The sequence below is a fragment of the Scyliorhinus canicula genome, chromosome 2, assembly GCF_902713615.1.
Source record: "Scyliorhinus canicula chromosome 2, sScyCan1.1, whole genome shotgun sequence".
Lineage (NCBI taxonomy): Eukaryota > Metazoa > Chordata > Chondrichthyes > Carcharhiniformes > Scyliorhinidae > Scyliorhinus > Scyliorhinus canicula.
The window spans coordinates 4,218,188-4,238,069 of record NC_052147.1 but is presented as its reverse complement, the minus strand read 5'-3'; the positions used below and the strand labels follow the sequence as shown (position 1 = coordinate 4,238,069).

Here is a 19,882-nt window from a genome sequence, read left to right as displayed (position 1 = left end):
AACCCTGTAGAGCCGAGTCAGATCCTTGCTTCCTCAACCTTACGTAAGCTTCCTTCTTCCTCTTGACTAGAAGCTCCACTTCTCCTGTCATCCAAGGCTCCTTCACCTTACCATTCCTTCCTCGTCTTAGTGGGACAAAACTATTCAGCCCTCGCAGCAAGTTCTCCTTAAACAATCCCCACATTACTGTTGTGCATTTCCCCAAGAACAATTGTTCCCACTTTATGCTCCTCAGCTCCTGTCTAATAGCAGTATAATTTCCCCTCCCCCAATTAAATACCTTCCCATACTGTGTGTTCCTATCCCTCGCCGTGACTATGGTAAAGGTCAAGGAGTTGTGGCCACTGTCACTGAAATGCTCTCCCACCGAGACATCTGACACCTTCCAAGATCTGCCGCCCAATCTGTTCCTCTATCTCTCTGCTGCTATTGGGGGGTCGATAGAAAACTCCCAATAAAGTGACTGCTTCTTTCTTGTTTCTGACTTCCTCCCAAACTGACTCAGTAGGCAAACCCTCCTCAACTACCTCCTTTTCTGCAGCTGTGGCGCACTCCCTAATTAACAATGCCACTCCCCCTCCTCTTTTACCTCCCTCCCTATTCTTCTGAAAACATTTAAACCCCGGAACATCTAACAACCATTCCTGCCCCTGTGAAATCCATGTCTCCGTAATGGCCACAACATCGCAGTTCCAAGTACTGATCCATGCTCTTAAATTCATCTCCCTTATTCCTGACACTCCTTGCATTGAAATAGACACACTTTAACCCATTCCACTGAGTGCAACTTTTCCCTATCAACTGTCTATCCTTCCTCACAGACTTGCTGCATACTATTTCTGCCTATTCAACACCCTATCCTCTGATCCATAGCTCTGGTTCCCATCCCCCTGCCAAACTAGTTTAAACCCTCCCGAAGAGCTCCAGCAAACCTCCCACCCAGGATATTGGTGTCCCTCCAGTTTAGGTGCAATCCGTCCTTCATGTACAGGTCCCACCTTCCCCAGAAGATATCCCAATGATCCACATATCTGAAGCCTTCCCTCCTGCTCCAGCCCTGTAGCCACGTGTTCAGCTGCACTCGCTCTCACCGGTAGCAATCCTGAGATCACTACTCTGCTTGTCCTGTTCTTTAGCTTCCAATCTAACTCCCTAAAATCACTTTTTAGATCCTCATCCCTTTTCTTAGCTATGTCGTTGGTACCAATGTGCACCATGACTTCTGGTTGCTCACCCTCCCTCTTAAGAATCCTGTAGACTTGATCCGAGACATCGCTGGCCCTGGCACCTGGGAGGCAACATACCTTCCCAGAGTCTCGCTCGCGACCACTGAGTTCCTATCCATTCCCCTAACCATTGAGTCTCCGATCACTATTACTTTTCTATTCTACCCCCCTTCCCTTCTGAGCCACAGAGCCAGACTCAGTGCCAGAGACCTGGCTGCTGGGGCCTTACCCTGGGAGGTCATCCCCTCCCCCAACAGCATCCAAAACGGTACACTTGTTTTGAAGGGGAACGGCCACGAGGGATCCCTGCACTGTCTGCCCATTCCTTTTCCTTCCCTGACTGTAACCCAGCTACTCTTGTCCTGCACCTCCCTGTAACTCTTCTCTATAACCCCCTCTGCCTCCCGGATGTTCCGAAGTTCATCCAGCTCCAGTTCCAGTTCCCTAACACGGTCTCTGAGAAGCTGGAGCTGGGTGCACTTCCCGCAGGTATAGTCAGCGGGGACACCAGTGGTATCCCTCACCACCCACATCCTACAGGAGGAGCATGCAACTGCCCTAGCCTCCATCCCCTCTGATCAGAACTCCCGAAGAGATTTAAAAGGAAAAAAATAAAAGATTAAACGCCCGTTCGGCTCTTAAAAAAAAATATATATATACTGCTACTACTCTCCAAAGTGAACCCCCTAAAATTTGTGATTCTGCTAAATGATACAAAGATAGCTTGCTGTCCCCAAAAATCAAAACAAACACAAAAATAAAAAAATTAAAAATCATCCCAAAAACAAACAACTCCTAGCTTACAGAATGTAGCTGCCATGTGATCGAACTGGAACTCCACCCTCCAACTCTGCTCCCAGTCAGCTGTACTCTCTGTAAACTCCCAGCTCCCCTCTCGCTCTTTGGGGAAATTAAATGAAAGGATTACCTTGCTCCCTCCTCACCTAACTCCCTCAGTCACCAAACTCTCACTGTAGCACTCAAATGCACCCAAGTTCAGCACTCCCTCAGTCACCAAACTCTCACTATAGCACTCAAATGCACCCAAGTTCAGCACTCCCTCAGTCACCAAACTCTCACTACAGCACTCAAATGCACCCAAGTTCAGCACTCCCTCAGTCACCAAACTCACTATAGCACTCAAATGCACCCAAGTTCAGCACTCCCTCAGTCACCAAACTCACTATAGCACTCAAATGCACCCAAATTCAGCACTCCCTCAGTCACCAAACTCTCACTACAGCACTCAAATGCACCCAAGTTCAGCACTCCCTCAGTCACCAAACTCACTATAGCACTCAAATGCACCCAAGTTCAGCACTCCCTCAGTCACCAAACTCACTATAGCACTCAAATGCACCCAAGTTCAGCACTCCCTCAGTCACCAAACTCACTATAGCACTCAAATGCACCCAAGTTCAGCACTCCCTCAGTCACCAAACTCACTATAGCACTCAAATGCACCCAAGTTCAGCACTCCCTCAGTCACCAAACTCACTATAGCACTCAAATGCACCCAAGTTCAGCACTCCCTCAGTCACCAAACTCACTATAGCACTCAAATGCACCCAAATTCAGCACTCCCTCAGTCACCAAACTCTCACTACAGCACTCAAATGCACCCAAGTTCAGCACTCCCTCAGTCACCAAACTCACTATAGCACTCAAATGCACCCAAGTTCAGCACTCCCTCAGTTACCAAACTCTCACTATAGCACTCAAATGCACCCAAGTTCAGCACTCCCTCAATCACCAAACTCTCACTATAGCACTCAAATGCACCCAAGTTCAGCACTCCCTCAGTCACCAAACTCTCACTATAGCACTCAAATGCACCCAAATTCAGCACTCCCTCAGTCACCAAACTCTCACTATAGCACTCAAATGCACCCAAATTCAGCACTCCCTCAGTCACCAAACTCTCACTATAGCACTCAAATGCACCCAAATTCAGCATTCCCTCAGTCACCAAACTCTCACTATAGCACTCAAATGCACCCAAATTCAGCACTCAAGTGTGTGAAGGAAATGTGTCAGAGGGAAAGTATGGGCCAAGCGAGTTTACTTTTTTTCTAATTCTAAAAGTTAAAGTAAAGAAGTTTAGTTAATCAATTATTGGAGAGACCAGCTCTAAAGGGCCTGGGTGAGATCGAAGAGAAAGAATATATTTAAGGAGATACTGAAGCCTACAAAAAGGAGCAGTTGTAGATCTCAGCAAACAGCAGGAATCGCTGGGCAAACTCCAGCAAGCAGTGTGGACAAAGCCAGCTGTGAAAAGTCAACTGCTGGTAACCTTGAAGTGCACCCAATAGGGAATTAAAAGTACTGTGTGATAAAAGTGATTGGACTGTGATAGATCTTAAAATCTATAAGATATTGCTCAACAGATTGTGCAGGGTTAGCTCGGAAGGTAGTTAACTTAGCATTGTTTGGAACTGTTTAAAGTATTCGTACTGTGTGAAGATCGTTTGTCTTTAGTATCTGTTGCCGGCAGTAAACTGCAAGACAAAAGCATGGATATTAAAATTGGCAGGAACGAGAGCTGGGCAGGAAGCATGCCCTCTGTCTTACACTCTGAAGGAAAGCAAGCATTTGCATTTTTATAGCGTCTTTCACAACCTCAGAATATCACAAAGCATGTTACAGCCAATTAAACATTTCTGAAGAGTAATCACGGTCTTATTTAAGTGCAGTTTTATTTTATTTTATTGTTTTCTCTTGCTTCTTCATAAATATTTACTTTGCTGCAAAATCATCACAAGTAGTCGGGGACATCATTTCTGAATTTCGAAACCTCATCTCATAGTATCCAAGTTGCAAAAACAAATGTGGGGGCAGTTGCTTCAAGTTTCCCTTTCTGGTGTACGAATAATCAGCATTTAGCATCATCTGTGTCCTTAACTAAACACCAGGAGTACAGTTTTGTTCTGCATGCCTCAGTTCACACATACTTTAAAAAGGGTGCAATGAAGATTCACCAGGTTTATTACTGGGATTGAGAGGACTGTCTGACAGGAAGAGCCTCAGTAGAATGGGTTTATAATCAAAGGTGAGATCTGATTTTGTGAAAACATAAAATTATTTTAGGGCTTGACAGAGAGATACTGACAGGTTGTTTCCTGACTGGGGAATCTGGAACGAGGGAGCAGAGTTTCAGGAGAAGGAGTTGGCCATTTAGGGCTAAGATGTGGTGAAACGTTTTTCACTGAAGCGTAGGGAACTTGTGGAGATGGAGAGCTGAGTTCAGTCATTGAGTATACTCAAGGCTGACATTTCTGAGACCAATGGAGACCAACGCGATAGGGAATCAGACGGGATAGTGAAATTTATGTCAAAATTCAGCCACAATCTTATTGAATAGCGGAGCAGTCTCAGGAGATCAAAGGTCTTGGCCAGTGATGCCCCACATCCCGGAAATGAATTTTTAAAGATAGCCGAATCCAGCTCCCATTTCTTGTGCTGTTATTATAATCTGCAATTATTTCACTCACCTCTCAAACACCTGGTTCAAAGGATCGAGCACTGATCGAACTCTTTTGTCTTTAGCATCTGCTGTTGGCTGTAAACTGCGAAACAAAAGCAGGATATTAAAATTGGCAGGAACGAGAGCGGGGCAGGAAGTGTGCATTCTGTCTGACACTCCGAAGAAAAGCAAGCGTTTGCATTAAAAAAAATCTGGCCAATCCACCTACCCTGCACATCTTTGGGTTGTGGGAGTGAAACCCACGCAGACACGGGGAGAATGTGCAAACTCCACACGGAGTTGACCCAGAGCCGAGATCGAACCCAGGTCCTTGGCACCGTGAGGCAGCAGTGCTAACCACTGTGCTGCCCCAGCGTTTGCATTTTTATAGCGCCTTTCAGAACCTCAGAAAGTCACAAAGCATTTTACAAGCAATTCACTATTTCTGAAGTGTAATTACTGTCACAATATAGGAAACAATAACGGGTGTGATTCAGAGCCGACCCCTGCAAAACAGGCGAATTGCACTGGGCACGTTTAAATACTCTGACACCGGCACTCACCAGCTATGCCTGGGCGATCTCGCCAGGGCTCCATTTAGTGTTGGCCCACACGGACGTGGACGAGGCATAATGGCATCTTGGGGGGTCTCCGAGACCATTGTCGAGTCCCAGGAGGTTGAGGACAGGGCAGGGTGGCACCTTGAAAGTGCCACGCAGGAAGGGCCACCCTAGCAGTATCGGGTGCCCAGGTGCCAGGCTGGCATTGCCAGGAGTCGTGCCCAGGGGCCTTGTCAAGTAGAGCGGGATGAGGGAGTTCCTGGGGGCCTCCCCAAGGTTGGGGGGATGAGTGGGGGGGGGGGGGGTCAAAAGAGCAGGAAGGTGCCCTGAAAGAGGGGGGAAAGATTGGGGCAGCATTCCAAAATAGCGTCCCCATCTAAGCTCTCCAGCACAAAATCCCTCCAAGTGCGTTTGGCGGGATAAAGTCACTGAGGCTAAAGAAAACAAAAATGACGTTGGATAGCGACCAACAGGGAAACACCGTTCAGCAGACATTAACATGAGTCCCCTCAATCGTGCCCAACAACAACAGCTCACCAAACCTGCACTGACTGCACATATCAAACCCACAACCACTATCACCGAGAGGGACAAGGGAGCAGAAACACGGGAACACCATCACCTGGAGGTTCCCCTCCCAGTCACTCACCATCCTGACTGGGAAATATATCGGCCGTTCCTTCACTGTCACTGAGTCAAAATCCTGGAACTCCCTCCCTAACAGCACAGTGGGTGTACCTATGCCACCAGGGCTGCAGCGGGTTCAAGAAGGCAGCTCAACACCACCTTCTGAAAGGAAATTTGGACGGACAATGAATGCTGGCCGAGCCAGTGTCGCCATGAACGAGTATCTTAAAAATCAGCCTATTTGTACACAGCAAGCTTCTAGAAACAAAGTGAGTGTAACTTGTTTGCTTTTGTGATAGTGGATAGGTAACTACTTTGAGAACCACAAAGCTCAATTTGCAGGAACATGTTGGATCCTTCAAAACCTTCCAGGCCCAGCTTTTCCCGATGAGTTTATGAACATTCTGTTACGATGCCGTGGGCGAGCGTTCGGTCACTTCCAGCCCCACAGACCCCGGAGTCCCAACGTAAGTGAATTAACCAATTTGTGTTTCCCTGAGATCTTTAACCTTCAACTTCTCCGATGATTTACAGACACTAGATTTATAAGTATAACATTAACAAACTGTTTATTAATAAAAAGAGAAAAAGATGAATATATAAAGAAATAACAGGACAATGGTCTACTAATCTACCTAATCCCATGACCCCGTCCCACCTTCCACCCAGACAGGGACAAGGGTAAGGGTTGGTGAGGATTAAAAAAACAGGGATTAAAGGGCAGGTTTGAGGTGAGTCACTGCTGTGACTGCAGCCTCTGGGAATAGATTTAATCAAGAGGTTCAGGTTGACACAATTCCATCTTCAACCACCGGGTGGCGTTTCATCCAAGAGTTCCAGGTCAGTGAAATTCTCATCGTCAGCCACCCATGCTGTACACAGGATGCTCAGATCAGTGCAATTCCGCTTCTCTACCACCAGATGGAACTCCGTCTCCCTGTCCAATCACTGCAACTTCCTTACTGGGTAAACTTAGTTTATTCCCCTTTGACTGAATTCTACACCAGAACGCTGGCCGCACTTTAAGGAATACTCTCAGATTAAGCTTCAATCATGAGCTTTTCCCAGCCCTCAGACACAGAGTTTGATTGTTACCGACCTGTGGAAAACGGCTGATGCTTTTGCATTCTAAAGATCTCCTTCCCAGTTCTGATGGCTGCCTGTGCCCTTTTAAACAAGGCGGCCGCCACAGGTTTGGCCAGAATGCCTCTTGCAATGGCCTGGCAAAGAGAGAGAAGGAGAGAGAGAGTCTTCAAGGTCCTTACTAGCTGGCTGCCTTCGCAGAACTGGCTTGGAGGTTTGAGATTTTGCCTGTCTGAGAGAGGAAGAGAGCAGCAGAGAGAGATTGTGCCTTCCAGCTGTGACCAGGCCGAAACCTTCTCATAACCGAACAAAAGATGGAACTCTGCAGAAGACCCGCCTCCTTTCCTAAAGTTCCTGACTGGCTCCACGAATCACAGGCAATAATAGGAGAAGGCCGAGACCTCTACATTCACCGGTTGGCTGCTTGCCAAGTCTATCAAATCAACATCACAGGTTCTGCTGCAGAACCTAGAGGGGATTGGATCGGATTTGTTTATTGTCACGTGTACCGAGGTACAGTGTTTGCGTACAGACCAGACAGATCATTCCGTTCATGAAAAGAAAATACATAATAGGGCAAACATAAAATACACAATGTAAATACAGAGACACAGTCATGGGGTGAAGCATACTGAGTTTAGTACTGCTCAATGGAGAAGATGTGTGAAGAGATCAGTTCAGTCCATAAGACGGTCATTCAGGAGTCTGGTAACAGCGGGAAGAATCTGTTTTTGAGTCTGTTCGTGTGTGTTCTCAGCCCTTTGTATCTCCTGCCAAATGGAAGGAGTTGGAAGAGTGAGTAAGCCGGGTGGGAGGGGTCTTTGATTATGCTGCTCGCTTTCCCCAGGCAGTGGGAGGTGTAGATGGAGTCAGTGGATGGGAGGCAGGTTCGTGTGATGGACTGGGCTGTGTTCACGACTCTCTGAAGTTCCTTGCGGTCCTGGGCCGAGCAGTTGCCATACCAGGCTGTGATGCAGCCCGAGAGGATGCTTTCTATGATGCACCTACCTGTAAAAGTTGGTAGGACGTCTTGTCTTGAACACAGGACAAAGAGGTTCAACAACAATATCCGAACAATTCTGATATTAAGGGATATTATTATATCACACTGGTGCGTGTCAGCTGTGAAATCTGCACACTGCCTCCACAGGCAAATCCACTTAATTGTCCATGCTCAGGAAAAACATTTTTTTCCAATTAAGGGGCAATTTAGCGTGGCCAATCCACCTATTTGCTGGTAAGGACCTTGAAGACACTCTCCTTCTCTCTCTCTCTCTGCCAGGCCATTTCAATAGGCATTCTGGCCAAACCTGTGGCGACGTTCCTGTTTCCAAGGGCACAGGCAGCCATCAGAACTGGGAAAGAGATGTTTTGAATGTGAAAGTGCCCGGCGTTTTCCACAGCTTGGTGACAATCTAACTCTGTGTCTGAGGAGCTGGGCAAAGTTGAAGATTGCTGCAGTAATCTCACAGGGAGGCCAAAGCTCCATCTGCTGGTCGAAGAGCAGAATTGCACAGATCTGAACAGCCTGTCTACAGCACCACCTGGTGGCCGCCGAGTGGGATTGCGCTCACCTGAACAGCCGGTACCTTGCTCCATCTGGTGGTGGAAGGGCAGAATTGCACCGACCTGGAACTCATGGGGGAAGCGCCATCGGGTGGTCAAAGGGCCACATTGCGCCAACCGGATCCGCTTGAGTAAATTTATTTCCCAGAGCCCACAGTAATAATAATAATCTTTATTACTGTCACAAGTAGGCTTACATTAATACTGTAATGAAGTTACTGTGAAAATCCCGACACGCACCAGCCCAGGGTGTATCTCCGGATTGATTTCTCTGTTTTGGTAACGCCCTGTGGGTGGGGATGGTTGGTACAGAGTATTCGGCGATTGTGGTCTCTGATCACGGGCCCCACTGGGTGGATTTGCGGGTGGTGCAGGGGGAGGCTCAGCGTCCACAGTGGTGGCTGGATGTGGGGTGGCTGATGGACAAGGAGGCCTGTGTGAGGGTGAGGGCGGCCATCAGGAATGATGTGGAGTGAATAATACAGGGAGGAGGTTTCCACGCTGTGGGAGGCGCTGAAAGCAGTGGGTGGGGGGGGGGGGGGATTTATATCTATTCGGGCGCACGGGGAGGGGGTGGAGCGGGCACAGAGGCTGAGGTAGGTGGAGGACATTATGAGGGTGGAGCGGAGATATTCAGCATTACCAGAGGAGACGTTACTAAAGGTGAAGGAGATATCCACAGGAAAGGCAGTGGGGCAAATGCGTAGAGCCAGAGGGCGGGTTATGAGTACAGGGAGACAGCCAACAGGATGCTTGCGCATCAGGTTGAGGAAACAGCCGGCGTCGAGAGATTGGGTGAGGGACAAGGTGGGCACGGTGGTTTCGGAGGAGGTGAATGGGGTTTTTGAGGCCTTTTATTGGTGTTGTGTAACTCAGAGCCTCTGGTGGAGGGTGAAGGGACGAGGCGGTTTTTGGATGGGGTGGAGTTCCCGAGGGTTGAGTGTCGAGGGATTGGGGGCCCTGATTTGGCTGAGGGAGATGATGGATTGCGTAGGAACGATGCAGATGGGGAAGGCCCCAGGGCTGAACGGGTTCCCAATCGTATTTTGTAAGAAGTTCAGGTTGGAGTTGGGGCTGTTGCTAGTTGAGATGTACGATGAGTCGAGGGTGAGGGGGGAACTCCCTCTGCCACTCTGTCTCAGGCCTCGATATCGCTCATTTTAAAGAAGGACACAGACCCGGAACACTGTGGATCGTACCACCCGATCTCACTGTGGAACGTAGATGTGAACGTGTTGGCGAAGATGCTGGCAATGCGGATAGAGGATTGTGTGCCAGGGGCAATAGGAGAGGATCAGATGGGGTTTGTGAAGGGACAGCAGCTGTCTGTGAATGTACTGAGCCTGCTCAACGTTATTATGATGCCCTTGGAAGGATGAGAAGTGGAAGTGGTGGTGGAAATGGAGGTGGAGAAGGCGTTCAGCCGGGTCGAATTGCCGCTTCTGTTGGACGAGTTGAAGCAGGGGTTTGTGGATTGCGTTCACCCACTGTATGAAGGACCTAAGGCGAGTGTTGGGACAAACAAGATCAGCTCAGATTATTTTGGGTTACACCAGGGGACAACGCTCTCTCCGCAGTTCTTTGCCCTGGAGCCGCTGGGTTAGCACTGCTGCCTCCCGGCGCTGAGATCCCAGGTTCGAACCCGGCCCTGGTCACTGTCCTTATGGAGTTTGCACATTCTCCCCGTGTCTGCGTGGGTCTCACCCCCACAACCCAAAGATGTGCAGGTAAGGCGGATTGGCTACGATAAATTGCCACTTAATTGGAAAAACAAATTGAGCCACTAGTGTCCTGTGAGAGTAACTTTAAGAAATGGGTGTTTATAAATGGGTGTGTATATAAATATCTGTAGTGAGAGTACCTTTAAGAAATGGGTGTTTATTACTGCAGTGATGTCAGCGAGTTACCAAACCAGACTCTCATGTTTGACATTGTCATGTTAAAACTCTCTCTACCAGGCTTTTTTTCCCCTTCTCTCTCACTCCAAACCCTTTCCATTTTCTAATTACACACACGCAGACTGGTCTTTTTAAAGACAGCTTGTATTCTGTGTGAAGCTTAGTTTCTGGTCTATATATATTCACAGATACTTGAAACACTCCCGTAACCTCTGCCGGTTGACCATTAAGATACAGAGGTGAGCACGTGTGTAGATCATGGCAATGTAAAAGTAACTCTTTGGATTTACCTACATTGACCTGCAGAGCACTCAATTGACGCCATTTCTAAAGGGTGGCGTCATGTTCAAAGTAATTTCCTTGAGTTGACATTTTACCTTTCAAAAATAACCCCACTGAAACCACCTCATCTGCATGCGTAAATCAATAAGCATGTGTTCCCTTGATTCTTATCTTGTTGGGAAAATAACAGAGGTGCCAGGACACAGGAGCACCTGCATTTAAAATAGTGTTGCTGCCCAAATGTCTGTGCCTGAAGTATAACACTGGTAAATGGGCTGGCAATGTGAGCACAGGGACACAGCGTTGCTATCGATTTGCACGCCCGGTATGCTCTTCGCAAGTGTGAGGAATCCTTCACCATGAGTGTGGAAAACCTCTTCAAAAACGTTTCCAGCAATTTGCTCAACCATTCATGTCGTGCCAGACACAGACAGGATGTAAAGGGTGTAAACGGTGCCTTGGGCAGCCCATACATACTCGGATACAGTGAGCCGTGAGGCCAAAAGGGATATTGGGACCTGTGACCAAAAGCTTGGCTTCAATAAGAGTCCGCAAGGAGGGGAGTGAGGTGGAGAGGGTTAGGGAGGAAATTCTAGAGCTTGAGGCCCAGGCAGCTGAATGCACAGTCACCAAGGTTGGAGCGATTATCATTGAGGATGAACCAAGGGCAGAATTAGTGAGGCGCAGAGATCTTGGAGGGTTAGATACGTAGATACATGGAAGATAGGAGCAGGAGGAGGCCTTTTGGCCCATCGAGCCTGCTCCGCCATTCATCACGATCATGGCTGATCATCCAACTCAATAGCCTAATCCTGCTTTCTCCCCATAGCCTTTGATCCGATTCTCCCCAAGTGCTATATCCAGCCGCCTCTTGAATATGTTCAATGTTTTAGCATCAACTACCTCCTGTGGTAATGAATTCCACAGGCTCACCACTCTTTGTGTGAAGAAATGTCTCCTTATCTCGTCCGAAATAGAACATAGAACATAGAACAGTACAGCACAGAACAGGCCCTTCGGCCCTCAATGTTGTGCCGAGCAATGATCACCCTACTCAAACCCACGTATCCACCCTATACCCGTAACCCAACAACCCCCCCCCCCCCCCAACCTTACTTTTTTTAGGACACTACGGGCAATTTAGCATGGCCAATCCACCTAACCCGCACATCTTTGGACTGTGGGAGGAAACCGGAGCACCCGGAGGAAACCCACGCACACACGGGGAGGACGTGCAGACTCCGCACAGACAGTGACCCAGCCGGGAATCGAACCTGGGACCCTGGAGCTGTGAACCATTTCTGCTAACCACCATGCTACCATGCTGCCATGCTGAAATGGTTTACCCTGAATCCTCAGACTGTGACCCCTGGTTCTGGACACACCCATCATTGGTAACATTTTCCCTGCATCTACCCTGTCTAGTCCTGATAGAATTTTATACGTCTCTATGAGATCCCCCCTCATTCTTCTGAACTCCAGCGAGAACAATCCCAACCTCGTCAATCTCTCCTCATATGACAGTCCCGCCATCCCAGGAATCAGTCTGGTAAACCTTCGCTGCACTCCCTCGAGAGCAAGGACATCCTTCCTCAGAGAAGGAGACCAAAACTGCTCACAATACTCCAGGTGTGGCCTCACCAAGGCCCTGTATAATTGCCATGATGTGGAGATGCTGGCGTTGGACTGGGGTGAGCACAGTAAGAAGTCTTACACACCAGGTTAAAGTCCAACAGGTTTGTTTCAAACACGAGCTTTCGGAGCGCAGCTCCTTCCTCAGGTGAATGGCGAGGATACCTCGCCATTCACCTGAGGAAGGAGCTGCGCTCCGAAAGCTCGTGTTTGAAACAAACCTGTTGGACTTTAACCTGGTGTTGTCAGACTTCTTACTGTATAATTGCAGCAACACATCCCTGCTCCTGTACTCGAATTGTGAGTTTCGGTTGTGGGTCTGGAGGAGGTTACAGAGCTGGGGAGGGGGTCAGAAATGAGAATTTTAACATTGATGAGTTGACAGAGGGAAATGAAAATTCATTCTGACCAATCCAGACGCTGCACAGGGGCACGGGCAGAATCTCCGTCGGTCTTTTCCCAAAACGATTGACTGAACAACCCTGTAACTTGCAGGCAGCATTTTGCTCTGAATAGATTAAGTCACAAACCTGACCAACTCAAGGGTTTTGGTGTCGTCCTTCCAGACCCAGTGTGCAGGCACAGCTTCAATCAACTAGAAAACACAAAGAGCACAATTAGGAAAATTAAAGCATTAGGGCAGCAGGGTAGCATGGTGGTTAGCATAAATGCTTCACAGCTCCAGGGTCCCAGGTTCGATTCCCGGCTGGGTCACTGTCTGTGCGGAGTCTGCACGTCCTCCCCCTGTGTGCGTGGGTTTCCTCCGGGTGCTCCGGTTTCCTCCCACAGTCCAAAGATGTGCGGGTTAGGTGGATTGGCCATGCTAAATTGCCCGTAGTGTCCTAATAAAAGTAAGGTTAAGGGGGGGTTGTTGGGTTACGGGTATAGGGTGGATACGTAGGTTTGAGTAGGGTGATCATGGCTCGGCACAACATCGAGGGCCGAAGGGCCTGTTCTGTGCTGTACTGTTCTATATCTATATTGTCAAGCCACCAGGATAGACTTGGGTTCTCCAGGGGTTGAAGGTTAATCTGCTGGAAATTGCTCGGAGCAAAACCCCAGAGAAAAACCATTGGGATTTTCAACAAAATTGTGTTTCTTTCATTTGTTTTCAACCCTTTTGTCTTTTCGTTGTGAAATATTGGAGATGGCTAAAGTTGGTGTTTGGCGGTAAGGGGCTGGATCTCCTTTTCAGCGGCTACGTGCCGGCTCAAACGGAGAATTCCCGGCCGTTTTACGACCCGGAAATTGGCGCCAAACCCGTACCGATTCCGGGACCGGTGAGGAGATAGCAGCGGTATCAGGGGGAAACCGCCCCAGCTCCCGCCCCGAAAACGGCCAGAGAATGGGCGGAATCCTGGCCGCGCACACACACGGCGATGACCTGCAGGAGTCGCGGCGTACAGCATGGCGCTGACCGCGTGCGGACCGGACCCACCATCTGCGACCCGACAGGCCACCCCCTGGCAACCCCCCACCAGTCCGCCCAGCCCTCGCGGAACCCCCCCCCCCCGGCTAGCGGCATGGATCCCAGCTAAGTGCGGCGGCGCTGGACGCAGTCCGAAGCCGCCACGCCGGGATTCCGAGCGCTGAGACCACACGTGTCCCGCGTGGTCGGGATCTCGGCCTATCGGGGGCGGAGCATCGTGGGAGGGCCTGCCGATGACGGCCAATGACATTGCAATGGCGTGCGGCGTGATTACGCCACTTCCGAGGGTGCGGAGCGTGGCTGCCTCGCCTCAAACCGGCGGGGGGCCCGATTTCGGCATCGGAGAGGATTCTTCGCCGATTGCCGATTACGATATCGGCGTCAGGCAACGGAGAATCCCGTCCAAGATTATCTAACAAAGGGTCAGTTCCATTTCCATTGGCTATGAAAAGGCAGTGTCACTGGAGGATGTCCCAACGGTAGCAGGGTCAGGACAGGCAATTCGAGGTCGGAGGTCAAACCTACGATTGGCATCCCCACGTACCAACATCCAATATCCCCTTCTATTCAAGTCATTCCTCCCCAGGGTGTGTAATGAGAGAGGGAGGGTCAGCCTGGGGGGATATAATGGGGGCAGGTTTAGTCCCAGGGTGTATAATGGAATGATTGGCGTCCCCAGCTGTAGGATGCCTGACAAGTCAGTGCATAACAGACAGCCTCAGGGTATAACAGGGACGGGATGATTTTCTCTGGGTGAACACTAATTTCAATATTTATCATACATTACCCAGACCAAAAAGCCTATCATATTCACCAACATAATAGCTGGTGGCCGGGCCAGCATTTATTGCCCATCCTTAATTGCCCTTGACACGGTGGTCGTCAGCTGCCTTCCTCAACTGCTGCAGTGTGTAGTGTAGATACACCCACTGTGCTGTTAGGGAGGGAGTTCCAGGATGTTGCCCCAGCGACAGTGAAGGAACGGGGATATATTTCCAAGTCAGGGTGGTGTGTGACTTGGAGGGGAACCTCCAGGTGGTGGGGTTCCCAGGTATCTGCTGCCCTTGCAGTGGCAGGTTGGGGAGGTACTGTCGAAGGAGCCTTGGTGAGTTCCTGCAGCACATCTTGTGGATGGTGCACACGGTTGCTGTAGTGTATTGGCGCTGGAGGGAGTGAATATTTGTGGCTGGGATGCCAATCAAGCGGGGCTGCTTTGTCCTGGATGGTGTGGAGCTTCTTGAGAGTTGTTGGAGCTGCACTCATCCAGGCAAGTGGAGAGTATTCCATCACACTGCTGTAGATGGTGGGCAGACTTTGAGGGGGGGGGGGGTCAGGAGGTGAGTTACTCTCCACAGATTCCCAGCCTCTGGCCTGCTCCTGTAGCCACAGTATTTAAATGGTTTGTCCAGTTCAGTTTCTGGTCAAGGTAACACCAATGATGTTGATGTTTGGGGATTCAGTGGTAGTAATGCTGAGTGTTGAAGGGGAGATGATTGGATTATCTTTTGTTGGTAATGGTCACTGCCTGGGGCTTCTGTGGCATAAATATTACTTACCACTGTTCAGCCAAAGCCTGAATATTGTCCAGGTTTTGCCATGTGCAGCATCCAGGAGCTGCAAATGGTGCTGAACATTGTGCAGTCGGCAGCGAACATCCTCCCCTCTGACCTTATAGAGAGAAGGTCACTGAAGCAGGTGAAGACGGTTTGGCCGAGGAGATTACCCTGCAGTGATGTCCTGAGATTGAGATAATTGGCCCCCTTATAACCACAACCACCTATCTTCCTTCGTGCCAGGTATGACATCAGCCTGTGGACAGGTTCCCCCCGATTCCCTTCACTTCAATTTTCCAAGGGCTACACTCAGTCAAATGCTCACCTCACCTCCGGAGTTCAACTCTTTTGTCCATGTTTGAACCAAGGCTGTCATGAGGCCAGGAGTTGAGTGACCCTGGGCGGAACCCAAACTGAGTGGCAGTGAGCCGGCTATTGCTGAGCAAGTGCCGCTTGATAGCTCTGTCGATGCCAGCTTCAGATATTACGTTGTGATTATCTTTTAGCATACGCAAATGCTGTAACTTATTATGAGTATTATGGGCCAGGGTTTAAAGAATCCCAAAGTGTATCATGGAGTTCACCTGACCCACGACTTTTAATAGATTTTGGTTATGGGGAGCACAGGGGCCCATTCTACAGGTGTGATGCAACAGAGATCTAAAGTACTTTTAAAACAAAACAATGTTTATTTTATGATCCAGTTAACATTTTATAAACACACAGTAAACATCTTAGCAACTATCATTCAAATACTCCTCCCAAAGAATACAGTACTCTATAAGTACCCATAATCTTTCCTAGCAACATTCATAAGGCAAAAGCCCTCTTTAACAAAGACATCAGGTTTAGATTCTCTACTGAGAGCAGTTATCACTTTTAAATTAGCAAGTGATCTGAAGACATTCTGTTCATACAGAGAGGGATCAACATTACACCTTGTTTGGCTGGATGCAGCTCCAACTCTGAAAATAAAACTAAACACACACTGTAGCTGCCAGCTCAAAACTGAAAGTAAATGACAGACAGCCCAGCTCCACCCACACTCTGACATCACTGCAGCTATTTGATAAACACCCATTTCTTAAAGGTACACCCACTACAGCTATTTCATAAACACCCATTTCCTAAAGGTACTCTCACATGACGTGAGTCAGTTTTTACGGCATTGCCACACGAGAAATCGGCGTCGTGTCGTCTTCAGTAAAGTGGGGTGAGAGGGAAGGATATTAAAGGAACAGGCACAGACTCCTCAAAAAGGTCGCTCCTCATTTTACACTCACCTGGTACACTCTCCTTTTATGTGACTCAATCGATTAAATGATTTGTAAAAATGATAGAAGCAAAGATTTGTATTTCCAGAATGCTTTTCAGAATCACAGGATGTCCAAAATGCTTTAGATCCAGTGAAGCTGCAGTAACTGTTGTAATGTAGGAAATATGGCAACCAATTTATGCACAGCAAGCTCCCACACATAACAATGCGATAATGACCAGAATTATCTTTTGGTTAAGGGGTAAATATTGGCCAGGAACTGAGGGAGAACTTCCCTGTTGTTCTTCAAAATAGTGCTGTGGCATCTTTCACATCTACCTGAGAGAATAGATGGAGTCTCACTCTGACATCCTGCCCAAATACCACGCCCAGAGGAGTTTTCAGAACACATAACGCTGATGGGCAGGTATAGACCCTCAGGTTAACCCAGCCTTCCCACACAATTCAGTAATGTAGTAATTGTCCAGGTGCGGGACAGGGCAGGAAGTTGGTGGTAGCTCCAGATCAGATGAACAAGGGCTTTAATAATAATAATCGCTTATTGGTCACGAGTAGGCTTCAATGACGTTACTGTGAAAAGCCCCTAGTCGCCACATTCCGGCACCGTGTTCAGGGAGCCGGTACGGGAATTGAACCAGCGCTGCTGGCCTTGTTCTGCATTATAAGCCAAACTGTTTAGCCCACTGTGCTAAACCAGCCCCTAGAAATTAAGAATTCTATGAGAGGTTGTACAGGTCAGACCAACCTGGGGGATGCCGGGAGATGCAGGAATTTCCGGATGGGCTGGAGTACCCGAGGTTAGGGGAGGGGGACAGGGCTACAGTAGAGGGGGCGATATTGGAGCAGGAGATAAAAGATGCGATTGGGAGGATGCAGTCGGGGTTTGTGAGAGGGAGGCAGCTCTTTTTGAACGTTAGGAGGGTATTAAACGTGGTTATGGTGCCGGCGGAGGAAGAGGCATTGGACACCAAGAAAGCATTTGACCGGGTAGAGTGGGAGTAGTTGATGGCAGTTCTAGAGCAGTTTGAGATTGGACCACTATTTGTGGACTGGTTAAATGTTACTGTATAAGGAGCCGAGGGCCAGTGTCCGCATAAATAACATCAGCTCAGAATACTTTCCTCCCCCCCCCCCCATGGGACTAGGCAGGGATGTCCTATGTCCCCCCTGCTGTTTGCACTCGCGATTAAGCCGCTGGCTATCGCGTTAAGAGGTTTGGGGGTATGGGGAGGGATAGTGCGGGGGGGGGGGGGGGGGGGGGGGTCCTGTGGTAGAACATAGGGTGTCCTTATAGGCCGATGACTTGTTATTATACGTGTCGGAACCGAGTGTGACAATAGGGGGAATATTGGAGCTGCTTGGGGTGTTTGGGTCTTCCTCAGGGTACAAGTTAAATCTCGACAAGAGTGAATATTTTGTGGTGTCTCGGCCAGAGGTGGGGGCAGGGGTGAGGGGGCTGCCATTCCGTAGGGCAGCGACTCACTTTAGATACCTGGGGGTGCAGGTTTCTCGGGATTGGGGGGGCGGGGGGGGGGGGGGGGGGGGGGGGGGGGGGGGGGGGGCTCCGCAGGGACAACATCTAGTTTGGGGGGGAGGGTGAAAGCTGATCTGGCAAGGTGGGATGGTCTCCCTCTGTCACTGGCGGGTCAGGTACAGGCGGTTAAAATGAACGTGTTGCCGCGATTCCTGGTTATTTTCCAATGCCTGCCGATTTTCCTGCCAATGGCATTTCTTAGACAAATTGAAGGGATGATTATCTCGTTCATATGGGGAGGGAAGGTGGCCAGAGTTAGAAAGGTGCTGCTACAGAGGGGAAGGCAGGCAGGGGGTTTGGGCCTTCCGAACCTGATGTATTATTACTGGGCGGCGAATGTGGAGAAGATGCGGAGCTGGGTCAGGGGGGTTGATTCCCAGTGGGTCAGAATGGAGGAGAGTTTGGGTAGGGGGTTGGGATTGAAGGTGCTAGTTACAGCGCCGCTCCCGACTGCCCTGGGGAAATACTCAGGGAGTCCGGTAGTAATAGCTTTGTTGAGAATTTGGAGGCAGTTTCGCCAACACTTCGGGTTGGGGGCAGGGTCAAGGGAAATGCCGATTCGGGGGAAGCCACAGATTTGAGCCAGGAAGTGGGATGGAAACTTTCGGAGATGGGAGGAGAAAGAAATTAGGACACTAAAAGATTTGTTTCTTGGGGGTCGGTTTGCAGGATTGAAGGAGCTGAGAGCGAAGTATGGGCTGCGTGGGTTTCCTCCGGTTTCCTCCCACAGTCTAAAGATGTGCAGGTTAAGTGCAGGATTGGACATGCTAAATTGCCCCTTAGTGTCCAAAAGGTTAGGTGGGGTTACGGGGACAGGATGGAAGCCTAGGCTGAATGGTGCTCTTTCAATGGGTCCTTGCAGACTCGATGGGCCGAATGGCCTCCTTCTGCACTGTAAGTTCTGTGATTCGCAAGCACAATTGGGGATGGGAAATTAATAAACTATTCCAAGTGACATCTCACCATGGTCTTGTGCAGGGAGAAAATTGGATGCCTTGTTTTATAATCAATTGCCCACTGAATGCATCCCAACTTCCCATTTGCTGGCGGCATCATTTCACAGCATCAGAAACAACGCGAGAGACGGATACACTGGAACACCCACAGTCTCTGTTGTTCACCTGTGTTAATGGTAGATTGTTTGTATCTACAGGAGGTGGTATGTTTATCATCAAAAGGCACCTTCTGTTTTTATTTGACCCCTGATCAACATCATTGAAAAGTGATGATCTGGACATTGTCACACTGTTGTTTATGAGGGTTTACTGTGTGTGTACTGACTGTGACATTTCTTACAACACAAACAGAACATCGGAAAAGCTGGTTTAGCTCAGTGGGCTAGACAGCTGGTTTGTGATGCAGAACGAGGCCAGCAGCGCAGGTTCAATTCCCGAACCAGCTCACCTGAACAGGCACTGGAATATGGCGACTAGCGGCTTTTCACAGTAACTTTGTACTTGTGACAATAAAAGGTTATTATTATCATTCAAATGGTCATTGGATAGGCATATGGACGATAAGGGAATAGTGTAGAGGGACTTTAGAGGGGTTTCACAGGACGGCGCAACATCGAGGGCCGAAGGGCCTGTACTGCGCTGTAATGTTCTATGTTCTAGAGCTTAGAGTTACTGGTTTGTTGTATGGAAGTGACGAATAAGGGTAGGAAATCTATTGTATGGGTAGTTAAGGTTCAGGACTGGGGGGAGTAGGGTATGTTATTGTGGGTTTTTTGTGAAATGAAATGAAATTAAAA

General features: G+C 48.9%; 1 protein-coding gene across 1 annotated transcript in view; it reads right to left on the bottom strand.

The window, feature by feature from the left end:
* Positions 1-19,182, bottom strand: part of LOC119962493 — a 93,909-nt gene extending 74,727 nt beyond the window's left edge. The window contains exons 1-4 of the mRNA XM_038790439.1: positions 19,093-19,182; positions 16,603-16,626; positions 12,868-12,932; positions 4,718-4,792 (exon numbers count right to left, since the gene is read on the bottom strand). Of these exons, the coding sequence (XP_038646367.1) occupies positions 4,718-4,792; positions 12,868-12,932; positions 16,603-16,626; positions 19,093-19,182 (254 nt within the window). The remainder of the gene's footprint in view (positions 1-4,717; positions 4,793-12,867; positions 12,933-16,602; positions 16,627-19,092) is intronic.
* Between the last annotated feature and the right edge of the window lie 700 nt (positions 19,183-19,882).